We start from the raw sequence: 17,949 nt of genomic DNA on the forward strand, positions 1-17,949 counted from the left end.
TTGTAGATCAGTACATATATTTACAGGAAAATGCTTGCTCAATGGTTAAGGCTTTGGGTTACTGACCAGAAGGTTGTGGATTTAAGCCCCTGCATTGCTGAGCTGTAACTGTTGGGTCCTTGAGCAAGGCTCTTAACCCCCTGGGTGCTTACTAAAACTTCCTGATCAGCTGGGACATGTGAAGGAGAAATTTCACTGACCATTCATTGTGCTTTCCTTATTTAAAAATCCAACAGCCTTGACAGGTCTAAAGGAGTTTTGTGTGCTTCTGTGCTACAGCGAGTAAGCAACGTCTTTCGACTGACGCTGGCCCCAGTACTGAGGAGCTGAGGCTGGCTGTTACCTGGAACAGAGTAGACATTGCCAAGACTGAGCTCTTTTCTGGAAACATCCAGTGGAAGGTAGGAAATGACTTCTCTAACAGGATTGAAGTTAATACATTTCACACACATAAATGCTGAAATATCATCTTGAGTGCAGAACGAGGACTTGGAGAGCTTCATGACTGATGCTCTGGTGAACGATAAGCCCCAATTCGTTCGCCTCTTCACCGAAAATGGCCTGAATATTCTGGAGTATCTTACATACGGCCGCCTGGAGGATCTGTATCGCTCGATCTCAGATGGATGTCAGGCCCACACGCTGCTACAGCGCTACCTTGCAGAACGGCTTGGTGCTGTTAACATTGGCACATCTCGCTCCGTTGGCAATTTTGTAAACCTCACTTCCAGTCCGGTCAAACAACTGACACTTTTTGAGGTGAGAATTGGGGAAAAATATCTGGGTATTTTTTAAGTATTCATTAATTTGATGAATTATAGGAAACATTATTACCACCAGAAGGCTGGAAATTGCTTTCGGTCAAACTCATCTCCATCAGCATTCATATTGAGTCGTCTTCTTCTTTTTTCGGCTGCTCCTATTCGGGGTTGCCACAGCAGATCATACTACTCCATACTACTCTGTCCTCTACATCTGCCTCTTTCAAACCAGCTACCTGCATGTCTTCCTCCACCACATCCATGAACCTCCTTTTTGGCCTGCCTCTTTTTTTCCTTTCTGGTGGCTCCATCCTCAGCATTCTCCTAAACTTGTTTCTAATCCTGTTCATCCTCGTCACTCCCAATGAAAATCTCAGCATCTTCAGCTCTGCTACCTCCAGCTCCACCTCCTGTCTTTTACTCAATGCCACTGTCTCTAAACCATACAGAATCCACAGTCCTATACACTTTCCCTTTTACCCTTGCAGATACCCTACTATCACAAATCACTTGTGCCACTCTTCTCTACCAACTCACTGTTGACCCCAGGTACCTAAACTCATCCACCTTCACCACCTCTTCTCCCTGCAACTGCACCACTTCACTGTCCTCCCTCTCATTCACACACATGTACTCTGTCTTACTCCTGCTGACTTTCATTCCCCTTCTCTCCAACACGTACCTCCACCTTTTCAGGCTCTTCTCAACCTGTTCCCTACTCTCACCACAAATCACAATATCATCCGCAAACATTATATTCCACAGAGACTCCTGTCTGACCTCGTCTGTCAACCTGTCCATTAACACTGCAAACAGGAAAGAGCTCAGAGCCGATCCATGATGCAATCCAACCTCAACCTTGAACCAGTCTTTCGTTCCTTCACTGCTGTCAGACTGTCTTCATACATGTCCTGCACCATCCTCACATACTTCTCTGCCACACCAAGCAACCTCATACAATACCACAACTCCTCTTTCGTCACCCTGTCATACACTTTCTCTAAATCCACAACATTCTAAAAGCAAATAATGCGTCTGTGGTGCTCTTCTTCAGCCTGGCTTTCACTACTCTTTCTTATAACTTCATGGTGTGACCGATAAACTTTATTCCCTGTAGTTGCTGCAGGTCTGAAAATCTTCCTTGTTCTTAAAGATTGATACCAGCACACTCCTTCTCCATTCCTCAGGCATCCTCTCACCTTCCAAAATCTTGTTGAACAACCTGGTTAAAAACTGCCATCTCTCCTAAACATCTCCATGCTTCTACCGGTATGTCATCCTGTCCTACCGACTTTCCACTCTTCATCCTCTTAATTGCTGCTCTCACTTCCTCCTTACTAATCCTATCCATTTCCTGCTTCACATGCTCCACATCATCCAACCTTCTCTCTCTCTAAGTTTCTTATTTATCACAGCATTCATATAGAGTGTAGTCCTAAGTCTTGGTTCAGGGTCACAGTTTGTATGAACAGTTCTGTAGTTACATTTATGGCATTTAGAATATGCCCTTATCCAGAGCAACATCCATTTATCTGATTTATACCCTGAGCAGTTTAAGTGTCTTGCTTGGGGGGTCAGGGGCCCAGAAGCGGCAGCTAGGTGTGGCTGGGATTTGAACTCATGACCTTCAGATCCAACGGCAATGCCTTAAACACTAAGCTACCATTTCCCCATTTCAGCACCAGTCACTGAACAGTTCACTGTAACAATGGTAGGACTGTAATGAATGTATATTTGGTGGCACCCAGATTGGGATGGGTTCCATTTTGAGCCTCATGAAGTCTTAGGGAGTTTAAACTTATACATTCCAATTACTTTATCTCTGTGAAACTGCTTTGGGACAATGTCCATTGTTAAAAGTTCTATTAAAAAATGGATTGAAATAAATTAGTCTGATGTACAAATACAGACCAAGAAAAATGAAGTTGTTTATCCATCCGTATCCACAATGGCTACTGTTACGAACAAGTTCTCTCTGTCCAGAGTACGGTCTACAAAATAATAACTTTTTTAAGTTCACTACTCAGATACCAATCTGAGGGAAGTGGTAGCTTACTGTAGGTGTTAAGGCATTGGATGTGAAGGTAATGAGTTTAAATCCGAGTCAAACCAAGCAGCCCCTCTTAGGCTCCTAAACAAGGCCCTCAACCCCATAGCTGCTCAGTTGTATGAATACAATAAGTGCTCTGGATAAGGGTGTGTGCCAAATGCCATAAATGTAAATGTACTGATAGCTTTATTCTTCCTACATAAAAACAATTTCAAAAGTTCTTTTGTAGTGTTTATCATTTCCACTTTGGTCAATGATTCCCAGGTGTCCCAGGTCCTGCAGTACTTGCTAGGTGACGTGTGTCAGCCGTTCTATTATAGATGCCTGGATTTGGAGGTTATTGCATCCAAAAGGAGAACCATCAAGGTAAACCATTCTAGATAAAGCATGTTCAGGACCTTTTCAGTATTCAAAACAAATTGATCTTATTGATATTACTTTGTTGATGTGATTTTGTTTAACTTTGTTTCAGAAACTGGCTATAATCTTGCAAGAAGATGCTGAATATCGGAAGCAGAGGTGCCCTTACCCATGGGCTTCGCTCCTCATCTGGGCTGTTCTTCAAAACCGCAGCGAGATGGCTGTCTACTTCTGGGAAATGGTAAAACAATGCCAGTGGGCCGTGTGTTTTACTTTTACATTTATGGAATTTGGCCAAAATATGTAGACAAAGTGTACACCTTTTCGAACATCCAATTTCACACGAGCCCCCGTTTGCTCTTATGAGAATTGCAACTCCTTCTGGAAGATGTTCGACTAGATTTTGGAGTGTGCTTGTAGAGATACTGCCAGTTAGTAATGTCTGGTACTGATGAAGGTGAGGAGGCCTGGGGTGCAGTCAGCGTTCACATTCATCCCAATAGGCTTGAGGTCAGAACTGTACAGCAGGAGATTTGGTGCTTGCTGGCTTTGTACATTGTCATGCTGAAACATGTCTGGTTCAAATGAAGGGAAAATCTTATGCTATACCAACCAAAGACGTCCTAAACAATTGTTTGGGTCCAAGTTTGTGGTAATACAAGGTGGTGTCAAGTTTTTGAGACTAGGTCTGTTTACAAGAAAATACTTTAATGATTTACGTTTACACACTATCACCTTTAAAATAGTCCCCTTGCGCAGCCATACAATGCTCCCAGCTTTCTTCTGGAATGTGTGCTGGAAGTCTTCCATTCAAAGCATTTCAAGCACCTTCTGTGATTCATGCCGGATCTTCACAATGGTGCCAAAATGCCGACCTTTGAGCTGCATCTTTATCTTCAGGAAAAGGGGAAAGTCTGGAGGAGCCAAATCTGACGAATAGGGTGGGTGCGGAAGTGAGATTGTGCTGTTTCTGGCGAGAAACTCACATGTGAGGAGAGCTCGGTGACAGGTGCACACGTGGTCAGAGAAGCAGAACTGGTAATACACAGGGTCAGCATAGTACCAGTTGCACAACTCCTGATGTACAAAGGATGATGTCTTTTGGCACACTGACTTATAAAGGTCGGTGCTTCCTATGACTGTACATGTAGGAGTGTGCTGCCATCTGTTGGCCTGTTACAAAACAAGTCTCAAAACTTTTTAATTCCACCTTTTAGTTTGAGGAAGGACCACATATAGATGAAAAAGTCAGTTTTTCTAATACCTTTGTCTATATAGTGTACAGTAATGTTTAGTAGCAGTAATTGATATTAGTTTTTCTCCATTTCACTCCCTTGTCCAGGTGATCCATGAAGTTGAATTTGAAAAATAAATATTGATGAAAACAATAAAGATCCTTACCTTCTCTCTGTTTCTCTCTCCAGTCCACAGAGTCAGTGCTGAGTGCTCTGGGAGCTTGTAAGCTGTTGCGAGTTCTCTCTAAATTAGAGACAGAGACTGAGATGAAGCACTCCATGAAGGAACTGGCACAGAGATTTGAGAACTTGGCCCATGGTACTGTATGTGCGCTTTGTGTGTGACTCCGAAACGTTTAAACTACTGTCATTTTTTTTATTTCTGTTCTTCTGATTTGTGTAGATATGTTCAGTAAGTGCTACGAGAGCAGTGAGAGTCGCTCTTTCATCCTGCTGAAGAAAAAATCCTTAGTCTGGGGAGGAACGACATGTCTGAAGATGGCCATGGAGGCAGACGCTCGCCTCTTCTTTAGTCACGATGGTGTGCAGGTTTGGTGATTTTTTTTATTTTCTCACGTTTGAAAATATTGAGACCAAAATTCACTGTTTTCATTGTTGCTTTTCCATGAATACATGGCAGGGTTCAGAAGTTAAGGAGGGTTCATTAAGTTTGGAGTAAACTTTAAGCAAACTTTAAGTTCACCAAAATGATTTGCTTTCCTAAATTGGACAAAAGTATGTCGACACCTGACCATAAATATTCTTTGTTTTATGGTTTGAAAAGTTTGTCCTTTTTCCACGTCGAGTCCCCACTCTTCTGGGAAGATGTTCCACTAAATTTTGGAGTGTGCTTGTAGAGATTCGTTCAGCCACAAGGGTGTTAGTAAAGTCAGGTCCTGATGTAGTTGAGAAGATGAGGAGGCCTGGGGTGCAGTCAGCATTTGCATTCATTGTTCAATAGGGTTGGAGAAGTAGATCTTCCACTCCAACCCATATCTTCATAGAGTTGGGTTTGGGGAACAGGTTATGTTCCAAATTCAAATTAAGGGAAAATTTCATGCCACTGCATTCAGAGATGTCAAATACAAATGTGTGGCTCTGACAAAATTGTTGCAGGAGTCATTTTTACACTTTCATGTATAATGGTATATCTATTCACAACAATTTAGCTTATAAATAATGTCGACTTGGACTTGATTATGTCTTGGAGAAATTACAAAACAGGATCTGAGGAAGTGAATTTTTTTTGGTTTTGCCTCTAAAATGTATGGATGTATGTATGTGTGTGTCTCAGAGTCTATTGTCTCAGATCTGGTGGGGGGATATGGACAGGAGCACGGAGATATGGAAGCTCATCCTCACTCTGTTCGTCCCTCCTCTCTGCTACACCAACCTCATCTCTTTCAGGTAACAAATGCTCAAAATTCTGTCCTCTAAATCCGTTTCAGCGATGCCATTTAGCATTGTAGATCTCATGTCGTCCTATGAACCTCCTGAGCCATCTCTTTGTTCTTTTTTGCATTATATTTATTCAGAAATAAATTGTACATGTTGCAAAATTGAGTTTTTTGTTGTTTGTAATTCGAAACCTTCTCCATTAATTTGCTGCTTATTTTGCAATTTTTGTCCTGTTTTCAGGGTTGAGGACGAGGAGGTGGAGGGGACGTCTGAAGAAGTCTCGAAGCAAAAGGAAATAGACTGGCTCTACGCCGAAACCGTCTTCTCTTTCTCGGACATGAAACGCATGTAATCCCAATTAAATATGCACCCCTATACCCCCTACACCCTTCACCACATACCCAATACATTACACACTGCATTTTACACCCTACACCACATACCTTATACCCCACACCCTGTACCCTACACACTATACACTATACCCTTCACCACATACCCTATACCCCACACCCTGTACCCTACACACTATACACTATACCCTTCACCACATACCCTATACCCCACACCACATATCCTATACAATACACCCTTCACCTTAGGGTTTAGAGTAATACATGCCCTATACCCTAAACCCAGTTACACTATACCCTACACCCTATACACAATAATCTACAACTTATACAGTATGCTCTACACCCTATACACTATAATCTATACCCTATACATTACAACCTACACTACATACCCTATACCTTACATCCTCAATAATCTATATTGAAGAATCTTAATAAATCTACTCGCATGGGTTTCCTTTTGGGGTTAATCTGGGGTCTTAATAATAAAAAATAAAAAAAATGCTGTTAGTGCATTGGTCCATAAAATCTGATTGCATAGGATTGCATGGGACGTTTTGACTTAAGGAAAAGCTAATATTTTATAATATAATAGATCCAGTCCAGGTGCGAAGGTGTACTTTATCTTCCATTTTCATTTGTGCATTGCACAATCACCCATGTTGACCATGAGAAATAAAATGCAGAATGTTTTATTAGTCTGTGCATGACTTTTTTTTTTTTTTCTCCATGTCCAGTCCGAAAGCAGATGGGTCAACTCCTGTTCGACAAAGCATAAAAGGTCTGTTCATGAACAACCACGTCATTCACCATAACAAATGATATTTCTTCTCATTTACGGACCAGTTTTATATATTTATTTATATATTTGTTTAGGTTACTCAGTCGGAGCAGTCCGTCCCAAGTTGCCATACGTATTTTCGCGCTGGAGACAGTTCTGGTACGCCCCGGTTACTGCGTTCCTTGGCAACGTGCTGATGTACTTCCTCTTCTTGCTTCTTTTTGCCTACGTGCTGTTGATGGACTTCAAGCCTCCTCCACCAGAGGGCCCGGCCTTCTGGGAGCTCCTGCTGTATTTTTGGGTGTTCACAATAATGTGTGAGGAAATTCGTGAGGTAAAACTCTAGCAGTATTCCACAACCAGTGATATATATGCAACAGTATACAGAGCAAAAGAAGATATAATGGTTTTATGTTTTTTTTATAATGGTTATGCAGAAACACATGCATGTTCCTTTTGTTTTAACTGTTTTCATGTATTCGTATGAAGATTTTTTTTGACCAAACAAATCTATCTTCTCTCAAAAAACATCTCTCTTTTTCTTCGTCTGTTAAAACGAAAATTTTCCATTTGGACTCTTAAGGACTTTCCTTCACTCATTCACTGTCTAATTCTTGTATGTTTTTGCCTTTTACAAACCAAAGAAACATGCATGTGTCTGAAAAATCATGACTTCAGTCTGTATATTAACACATAACTGGTTGCAATAATAAGTGCATGTTTATGTGCTCATAGGCATTTCATTGTTGGTGTTATAAGCTCCTATGTGTGTTTAAATGTCTGTAAAATAGAGGAAAAGTCCTTTTTTTTCGCTCTCCTCTGTCTATCGCTCTCTCTTGCTCTTGCTCCTTTTTTCATTTAGACTTTCTTCGTGGGAAGCATGCCGTTCAAGCAGATGATACGACAGTATTCTCAGGACATGTGGCACAAGTTAGACCTCATTGCCATCACCCTCTTCCTTATTGGTATTGGCTGCAGGTAAAACCCATCTCATTTGCATTTGCAGTGCATGAGATTTCACCTACAATCAAAAAGTCAGATTTTGCCACTACATACAGATGAGTTTACTAGTTTAACATCATTAAGTGGCAATGTGATAGAAAACAATCTGCTTTAAAATCCAGTGCATTGAGTGTTATATATACAGTGGGTACGGAAAGTATTCAGACCCCCTTAAATTTTTCACTTTTTGTTATATTGCAGCCATTTGCTAAAATCATTTAAGTTCATTTCTTTTCCTCATGAATGTACACACAGCACCCCATACTGACAGAAAAACACAGAATTGTTGACCTTTTTGCAGATTTATTAAAAAAGAAAAACTGAAATATCACATGGTCCTAAGTATTCAGACCCTTTGCTGTGACACTCATATATTTAACTCAGGTGCTCTCCATTTCTTCTGATCATCCTTGAGATGGTTCTACACCTTCATTTGAGTCCAGAAATTTTTGATTATACTGATTGGACTTGATTAGGAAAGCCACACACCTGTTTATATAAGACCTTACAGATCACAATGCATGTCAGAGCAAATGAGAATCATGAGGTCAAAGGAACTGCCTGAAGAGCTCAGAGACAGAATTGTGGCAAGGCACAGATCTGGCCAAGGTTCCAAAAAAATTTCTGCTGCACTTAAGGTTCCTAAGAGCACAGTGGCCTCCATAATCCTCAAATGGAAGACGTTTGGGACGACCAGAACCCTTCCTAGAGCTGGCCGTCCGGCCAAACTGAGCTATCGGGGGAGAAGAGCCTTGGTAAGAGAGGTAAAGAAGAACCCAAAGATCACTGTGGCTGAGCTCCAGAGATGCAGTCGGGAGATGGGAGAAAGTTGTAGAAAGTCAACCATCACTGCAGCCCTTCACCAGTGGGGCTTTATAGCAGAGTGGCCCGACGGAAGCCTTTCCTCAGTGCAGGACACATGAAAACCCGCATGGAGTTCTCCAAGATGGTGAGAAATAAGATTCTCTGGTCTGATGAGACCAAGATAGAACTTTTTGGCCTTAATTCTAAGTGGTATGTGTGGAGAAAACCAGGCACTGCTCATCACCTGTCCAGTACAGTCTCAACAATGAAGCATGGTGGTGGCAGCATCATGCTGTGGGGGTGTTTTTCAGCTGCAGGGACAGGACGACTGGTTGCAATCAAGGGAAAGATGAATGCGGCCAAGCACAGGGATATCCTGGACGAAAACCTTCTCCAGAGTGCTCTGGACCTCAGACTGGGCCGAAGGTTTACCTTCCAACAAGACAACGACCCTAAGCACACAGCTAAAATAACGAAGGAGTGGCTTTACAACAACTTTGTGACTGTTCTTGAATGGCCCAGCCAGAGCCCTGACTTAAACCCAATTGAGCATCTCTGGAGAGACCTAAAAATAGCTGTCCACCAACGTTTACCGTCCAACCTGACAGAACTGGAAAGGATCTGCAAGGAGGAATGGCAGAGGATCCCTGAATCCAGGTGTGAAAAACTTGTTGCATCTTTCCCAAAAAGACTCCTGGCTGTATTAGATCAAAAGGGGGCTTCTACTAAATACTGAGCAAAGGGTCTGAATAATTAGGACCATGTGATATTTTAGTTTTTCTTTTTTAACAAATCTGCAACAGTGTCAACAATTCTGTGTTTTTCTGTCAATATAGGGTGCTATGTGTACATTCATGAGAAAAAGAAATGAACTTAAATGATTTTAGCAAATGGCTGCAAAATAAAAAAGAGTGAAAAATTTAAGGGGGTCTAAATACTTTCCGTACCCACTGTATGTTGTATGGCCGCTTCTGGTCATTTCAGTTGAAAACGAGATGAAGGTCTTTTTGATTTATTCAGTAGATCTAAATTTAAATGCAAAAGAAATTATGGCACATGTGACTGATGCATTCAAGTGACAAGGTACTGCCTCTGTATCTTTGGGTGGCAAATATCATAATCCATAAATCCACAAAAGCCCAATTAGTTTTGGATTAGTTTATCTGTAATAATATTTTTTTACTTCTTTTCATGCGGTCATGTGATGATGCTTGATTTACAACATTGTGTGACAAATTAAGGGAAAAAAGTACGTTTTATGCTTTGGGGTGAAATTTTGCTGCCAGATGTTGGTTCTGATGAAAAGGACCAAAAAGGAGTTTAGAGGAAATCCTAGCTTCTACACTAGCTGAATTTAAATCCTCGATTAAAACTCTTTTAATCATATAGAATTTGTATTATTGGTTTACTTCTTGCCATTTACTATCATGTACAGGAATTTAGCCAACTAAAGTTGATTTTAAATGTGCTTTATAAATAAAATTTGATTAGATTTTCTTGTACTGTACAGTATATATATATATATTTTTTGTTTTAAAAGGAATTTCTGTCCATGTCATTCACACAACAATTGCTGGCTTCTTTGTCTCAGGATGTTCGCCGAGACGTTTTCCTTAGGCCGTGCAGCCTTGTGCTTTGACTACATGGTGTTCAGCCTACGACTTATCCACATCTTTGCCATTCATAAGCAGCTTGGGCCAAAAATTATCATAGTGGGCAAGATGGTAAGCTATGGCAGGAAACAAATATATTTGTATTGCTGTAGATCTAAGGTTTCCAGTCACGTAACAAAAAAATAGGGGGTGAATTGATGTTAAGTGTATTTTTTTGATAGCCTGTGTCTTTTGGGTAGACTCAAGATCCAATAGATTTTTACATTCATTTATATTATAACCCCATCAAGCCTTGTGCCCAGAATTTGGCATTTTAACAAGTTGTTCCTGAGAACATTCCTTACTCCTTTAAGCTCTGACGTCCTTTTTTACTTTGGTTTAGACAATTCACATCCACTTACTAGATAACGCTCCCCTGTCATCTGATAGATACAAACTGGAGAGGGTAGTGCAACCAAGTGCTTTTTCCAAGAAATACCTCTGGTTTTCTTAAAGTTCTTGTCACATAGTCAAACCATGCATAGGTGCATACCACCTATTTCCTCTGGCTCGCCCTCCATTTACAAAACCATATTCAATCACGGCACTGCTGCCCCACACATGGCCCCTGGATAAAATGTCTTTGTGTGGCAAATGGCAGAATCCTTTTAGCACAGCTCAACATGACACAAATGCCCAATGCATATTGGATTAGTTTATCCGTTTATAATACTTTTTCTTACTCTTCAGTGGAACAATTCTAGACCTTGGACAGCAGCAAAAATTTCATGCAGTTATTAGATGATGCTTTGTTTACAACATTGTGTCCAAGACAGAAAAGAAACTGGCTTTTATTTCTGTTTGAGGCAAACCAGAGTTCAAGCAACATTCTAACAAAAAAAAGCAGTAAATCACAGTACTGTAAAGCAGTAATCCCAAATTTTTTAAAGAAACCCTGCGGTTTTGCTTCATTATTCGGGCAGCGTTTGATTTCTGCTACTTGCTCTCTTCTAGAAATGTAGACTGTTCCTGTGAAACCATTTGCAGATGCACAGAGAATCCAATTGGAAAAAAAAACTCCATCCAACCCCTTTCCAAAATGACAGGAGATATGCATAGAAAATCAAAGACTGGATCGAATAGATCAGTCAAAAGCAAAATTGGAAAAAACCCACAGAGGCTCCTGGTACCAGTGTTGCTGTCCCTTTCTTTTTTTTCAGATATTCCTGATTCATCCTGATGCCTCACCTCTGGAGTATTTGTCAGTTGGAGACTACTCTGAGAATGGTTCCACAGGAACTTTCTAAAGGTCTAAAGATCCATTAAGTTATCCAGCAACTGAGGAACCATGGACATGGATTTGGACTATAATTAATATCAACAGACTTCTACAATAGTTTGAACAGTTGCTATGAACATTCAAGTGTCTGTCAGTGAACCTCCAACAAGGATGGAATTATAATGAACATTCGGTGTTAAACAGATGAGGATGGGTTCCCTTTTTAATCTGAATCTTCTTAAGGTTTCTTCCTCATTAAGTCTCAAGGAGATTTTTCTTGCCACCTGGCATCACTGGCTTGGTCATTACGGATAAACACATAATTTTGATTGAATTAATTGAAATGACTTAAGGAACCTTCATAAATGTAGTCCGATTTCAGTAGGGCTTTTCCAAGCTAAATTTGGCTTGACCCTAAAAAAAAGTCCTCCTGTTGGAGTATTTGGGACATGAAAATCAGGAAATAAATGATGATATCCAATAAATAGATCAGTTAGCCCAAACATGCATTATTCTGTTATCCTTAAGGTTCACATTTCAAATCTCCTTCCTCTATTTCTTTCCAGATGAAGGACATCTTCTTCTTTCTGTTCTTCCTTGCTGTGTGGTTGTTGGCATACGGAGTGGCCAATCAGGCCCTGATCTATCCCTATGACTCCGACGCCGATAGGATACTGCGCCGTATATTCTACAGACCATATTTACACATTTTTGGACAAATTCCCGTGCAAGAGATAGACTGTATGTTCACACTCATTGCAATCCCATACACTCTCGCAATTAATTGTTCTGCGTCAGGCTCATCGATGGTTCTAATCTTTGTGTGTGTTCAGCTGGATATATATGGGATTTGAATTGCACAGACAATGCGACACTCATTGACGCAGGTATGGAACCATGTAGGGAAGCACACCATAACTGGCTTGTGGTATCCTTACTCGTCATCTACCTTCTGGTCACCAACGTCCTGCTCATTAACCTTCTCATCGCTATGTTCAGGTAGTCATCCATCCATCCATCTGTCTGTCTGTCTGTCTGTCTGTCTGTCTGTCTGTCTGTCTGTCTGTCTGTCTGTCTGTCTGTCTGTCCGTCCATCCATCCATTTATCTGTCTGTTTTTGTCCAGCCATCTATCCATCCATCTATGTGTCTGTCTGTCTCCATCCATCCATCCATCCATCCATCCATCCATCCATCCATCCATCCATCCATCCATCCATCCATCTGTTTGTCTGTCTCTCTGTCTGTCTGTCCATCCATCCATCTGTTTGTCTGTCTGTCTGTTCCGTCCATCCATCCATACATCTATTTTTCTGCCTGTCTGTCCATCCATCTTTCAAACTTCTGCTCATTGTACTTATTATCAAGGTGCATCTCTAAAACACAGATGTTGCTTCATGGGTCAAGTTTTTCATCCCCAGTCCTCTTCTCTCCTTTTCCTCCTTTTATTAAGTTACACCTTTAACAAGGTGCAGGATCGGAGTGACACATACTGGAAGTTCCAGCGCTACAATGTAATTGTAAGCTATCATTCTCGGCCATGTCTTGCTCCACCCTTCATCATCATCTCACACTTTCACCTCTTCATCAAGAGGAACATCCGCAAGGTGCCCTCGGAAAAGGTGCACCAGTTCGGTAGGCTTGTTTCGTTTCCATGTAGAAGAGGGCACACATAATTTATTTATTTATTTGTATTTTCTTTACAAATACAAAGCATCTACTTTATTTCGCTAGCTGTGGACTTAAGGGAGAAAGCCAACAACCGGCTAATGACATGGGAGCGTATTCAGAAGGAGAACTTCTTGTCTGCGGAGGGAAAGAAGTTGAGAGGAAGTGACACGGAGAGACTAAAGCGCATGTCTGTTAAGTGAGTGCTCCCACCTGTTTTCCTTACATTCTACACACTATTCTACAGACAATAGTCATTATACTCTATAGAGAACCATTCTTTACATCTACACAGCCTGTCAAAAGTGGAAACACTGAGTCTTTTATGGTTTTTGAGAGTAAATTTTTTTTTATGCAAAAAACTCTGTCTGTAAAAAGTCTGTAAATGTCCAGATTTTCCAATTTATTTGCATTAGATGAAAAAGGAAGAACAATTTTACACACTCACAGCGGATCATCCGTATTCATGATCCGCATGTTCGATTTGGCACGTTTTTTTACTGGATGCCCTTCCTAACGCAACCCTCCCCATTTATCCAGGCTTGGGACCGACAATCTTTTTAAAACCATTTTTTGGTTTTAAATATACAGAATAATCTAGGGACTGAAATGGAAGCAGACGAGCCTAATATAAGAAAAATGTGGGATAAAGGAAGACACCCACTTGGGGATTCTCCAAATCTATCAACCTGGAGCGATTTTAAGGTTAAATCAGCACAGTGATATTCATTGCCAAATCATTATCACCTACCAATTTCATTCCATTTCCATGAAAAAGTTCCTACCAAAGGAATTCGGTAGACTTTTCACAAATTATGTGTAAATACAATGTATTATAGGCAAAAGCCGTTTCAAGTAAATAGTAGTAAAGGGGTTTGCGCTATAACTCCATAACTGAGGCCAATGCCATTCATTGAAGATGCATATGAAGCAGCTACCGATGCAATACGATGGAAAGAAAGATGCAGCTCTACTTCTGCCATGTTAATGTATATTCTATGTGACTCTCAGGAGACGCCTCGGTCTCCGTAACGTTGTGACACGTCAGATTCACGTAGCAGCAGTGAAACACGAGGAGAAATCGATCTACGTTGAAAATATCGGTCAAAAACCATTGGCAAGTTTATAAATAAAAGTATAACGCTTCCACTAATAATGATGTGTAAATAAATCTTTTTTTTTCCACGCAAATATGTCAACAACGATGCATCGCAATACAAATGGCAATAAATTTGCCATAATTTGACGCATCACATCGTTAACTTTTTCGATTTACCATCGCTTGTGTGCACACTCTGGCCTCATTGTTTTTTTTATTTCTTACAGAGTTTCCTGTTTATGGTTATTATTTTATTTCATTCATCCTTTTTTTTTTTATACCAGTGCATTTCATTGGCTTTGTACTTCTACTTTTCACAGTAAGTATAAAGATGAATCGAATCGAATCGAATTAAAGTTGAAAATAATCAAATATGAGAATTTCTGGGTTTTAATTTTTACCTCACAAACTTCTGTAGTTTAATCATGGACTTGTTATATTATATATTATTATACTATATACACTATATTGGCAATAGTTTGCGGACACGGTCACAATTATGCTATGCACCTTGAGCATCACATTCCATATTTAGTCCCAATTTGCTCCTATAATTCCCTCCACTCTTCTGGGAAGATGTTCAACTAGAATTTGGATTGTGCTTGTGGAGATTTTTGCTCATTCAGACACAAGGGTGTTGGTAAAATCAGCTACTGATGTAGGTGAGGTGAGGAGGCCTGGAATGCATTTAGTGTTCCAGTTCACCCCAGAGGTGTTCAATAGGGTTGGAGCTCTATAGCAGGAGATCTTCCATTAATCCCATGCGAAGCATATCTTCATGGAGTTTGCTTTGTGCACAGAGGTATTGTCCTGCTGAAAGAGGTTTGGGGTCTCCTAGTTCAAGTAAAGGGAAACTTTAATGCTACTGCATCCAAAGACATTATATACAATTGTAATTTCAGCTTTGCGATAACAGTTTGGAAAGTCATAGTCAGGTCTCCCAATATTTTTGTCCATATAGTGTATTTACTGTACATCTGTGTGTTTGCATGTGTAGAGTGGATAGCGTTCTCAAACAGACTACCGAAATCAGGGATTTGGACCGCATGGTGAGAGACCTCAAGTCTGAGGTTAGTGGTCTGATTAAAGAAAACTTAATATGATGTCATCATTTGTGGCAATTGTTTTCTTATTTGCTGTTTTTCTCCTCCAGGTGGAGTTTTGTTCATCGACACTGCTATGGATGGCTGAAGCTCTCTCTCAGAGTGGTGTGCTAAAATCGACCAAACCTCCTCCTACACGCAAAGGTGACTGTTCATCACAGATGACATCACGTGTTTGCATTTGTTCAGTGCCAAAGCCTGAAATTAGAGTGTAATATTTCTATGTAAATGTAATGGAATTTTCTTTTTTACATTTTCTTTTCTAGTAAACCCATCCACCCCGGAGATGTGAGAATGCTTCACTTATCTTCCGTTTTTACATAGCGGTGTAGATGATGATGCATTCCTGCTGTTCAGGCTATTTAATGAGAATGTGGTACTTCTGTCACTTCGGCAGTCTTAGTCTTCTTCTGTTTATCTTTTTTATTATTAAAAAAAGAGATAAGAGTGCAGAAAAAAGTGCTAGAGAATATATATATATATGTGTGTGTGTGTGTGTGTGTGTGTGTGTGTGTGTGTGTGTGTGTGTGTGTGTGTGTGTGTGTGTGTGTGTGTGTAAAATACATACATAAATATGGAGGCACTCTGTGCAGCTTGGGACGGTTTCTCATCAACACCTTGGGTGGTTCCATGAAATTCCGGAGTAAGAACGGGAGCTTTGAGGATGAATTTGGACTGTAGTTAATTTCAACAGACTTTACATTGACTCAGGACTACTTTTGGCTTCTGATCATCATCACTGCACCCCGCAACATCGTATATCTGCTATAAATGGACATTCGGTGCAACCCAGATGAGGATGGGTTCCCTCATGAGTCTGGTTCCTCTCAAGGTTTCTTCCTTATGCCGTCTCGGGGGGAGTTTTTCCTTGCCACAGTCGCCACCGGCACGCTCATCATGGACAAACTTACTTATAAAGAACATCTTATTCATTTGTATCACCACATTATCTGTGTAAAGCTGCTTTGAGACAATGTTCATTGTTAAAAGCGCTATACAAATAAAAATGAATTGAATTGAATTACATTTATACATGATTTTTATTATTTTATGTTTTTTATTTATTATTATTATTTTTGCCTGTAAAGACATTTTGGGTTCAAGATCAAAAGATGAATATGAGAGGAGAGGTTTAAATGTCATCATTTATTTCCTGGTATTTATATCTAGATGTGTTACACAACATAGAACATAGAAACTTTTGTATCTGGTAACCTGATTTTGGGCTGAGCAAGTAAATGAATATAAATTTCATGTAATGTAGGGGTGTAAATTTCTTGAGTGTAATAACCTGCGACGCATTGACTTTTTGTGATGCTTTTTTAGACTTTTACCAAAGGTTCTTTCAGCTGTACTTTATTTATGTGTGGTGGGGTGGACGGGGTTCACGTTGCAATCCTCTTTCCAGGAGGTGAAATTCTACTTGAATAAAGTTAAGGTCTAGTCTAACACCTACCACTGTTTCCACTCTTATTTGGCAGGGATAATTTTCCTGCTGCAGGATAACGTTCCTCTTGATTAATTTGGATATATTTCTTTGTAAATTGCCAGACAGATCTCTTCTAAAGACTTCAGAATTCATTCTGCAGCTATGATTATTAGTTACTTTAATAAGACCTATTAGTGTTTCTGTTCCAGAAGCCATGACACTCTACCCCAAATGCCAACCTTCACCCTCCACTGTGCTGGATTGAGACTGTTCTTTCCTTTTCCATACTTTTGTTTTTCCATCACTTTGGTTGAGCTTAATGTTGGTTTCTCAAAATTTTCTGGTTTACCCACTATATTTCTGCTCTCAAAGTTATCTTTGAACAGCCGACTGTGATACCTTCTCTCTTGCCTTCTTGCGGTTGTTACTGATGTCATGATGCTATTGATGCTATTTTTGGCTTTTTCACCGTAGTTCTCGGTTTTCATTTTTTGGCCAACCATTCAGTGTTTAATTTCTCCTGTGATCGATTTTTCATCTTTCGTCAACTTCAAAACGGCTCGTCATCCCTCAATGATGGTTCTCTTTTGATCGTAGTTGCTTTTGTTGAAATCTTTTAATATAAAAAATATAATTTACATATAAAACCAGGAAATAAAAGCTAAACTTTAAAACTTTCTTCTAATATTCATGTGTTGATCTCAAAACCCTAATGTTTCCTTGTCTACTACAAAAAGAAATGAATTAGCCCTGCTGTTCCAATAGTTTTGTCACTGACTTATTTAAATTATAGTGCCTGCAGAAGTTTGGAAACTTAAAGACTTTTGTGTTTTTTTACAGACATTTACATATTCCTTTTGTTTCTATGCAAAACCATTTACTTTGTCCAAACAAATCTATAAATGTCCAGATGTTCCAATTTATTTGCATTAAAAAATCCTCCCTTAGCATGAAGAACAGCTTACACAGTTTCAGCACCTGGACAGTTAGTCTTTATCATTGTGAAACTTGCCAAAGGTGTTCTTCGCTAGTT

The 17,949-nt window shown here is 40.0% G+C and overlaps 1 protein-coding gene across 3 annotated transcripts in view; it reads left to right on the forward strand.

Moving 5' to 3' along the window:
• LOC310734701 (transient receptor potential cation channel subfamily M member 4-like) overlaps positions 1–15,953 on the forward strand; it is a 34,321-nt gene extending 18,368 nt beyond the window's left edge. For 2 of the 3 annotated variants that reach the window (XM_083557069.1, XM_083557070.1), the window contains exons 10-28: positions 280–401; positions 481–759; positions 3,076–3,177; positions 3,284–3,412; positions 4,596–4,725; positions 4,810–4,955; positions 5,701–5,813; positions 6,045–6,152; positions 6,898–6,941; positions 7,037–7,275; positions 7,804–7,919; positions 10,339–10,471; positions 12,185–12,359; positions 12,452–12,617; positions 13,071–13,252; positions 13,352–13,484; positions 15,382–15,454; positions 15,538–15,631; positions 15,754–15,953. In XM_083557069.1, coding sequence (XP_083413195.1) covers positions 280–401; positions 481–759; positions 3,076–3,177; positions 3,284–3,412; positions 4,596–4,725; positions 4,810–4,955; positions 5,701–5,813; positions 6,045–6,152; positions 6,898–6,941; positions 7,037–7,275; positions 7,804–7,919; positions 10,339–10,471; positions 12,185–12,359; positions 12,452–12,617; positions 13,071–13,252; positions 13,352–13,484; positions 15,382–15,454; positions 15,538–15,631; positions 15,754–15,779 — 2,510 coding nt within the window. In that variant the 3' untranslated portion in view covers positions 15,780–15,953. Of the gene's footprint in view, positions 1–279; positions 402–480; positions 760–3,075; positions 3,178–3,283; positions 3,413–4,595; positions 4,726–4,809; positions 4,956–5,700; positions 5,814–6,044; positions 6,153–6,897; positions 6,942–7,036; positions 7,276–7,803; positions 7,920–10,338; positions 10,472–12,184; positions 12,360–12,451; positions 12,618–13,070; positions 13,253–13,351; positions 13,485–15,381; positions 15,455–15,537; positions 15,632–15,753 lie in introns of those variants that run through there. The other variant, XR_014536118.1, reaches the window with a different exon arrangement.
• Positions 15,954–17,949: the final 1,996 nt, after the last annotated feature.

This window comes from Silurus aristotelis (genome assembly GCF_946808225.1).
Source record: "Silurus aristotelis genome assembly, chromosome: 12".
In the NCBI taxonomy this organism is placed as follows: domain Eukaryota; kingdom Metazoa; phylum Chordata; class Actinopteri; order Siluriformes; family Siluridae; genus Silurus; species Silurus aristotelis.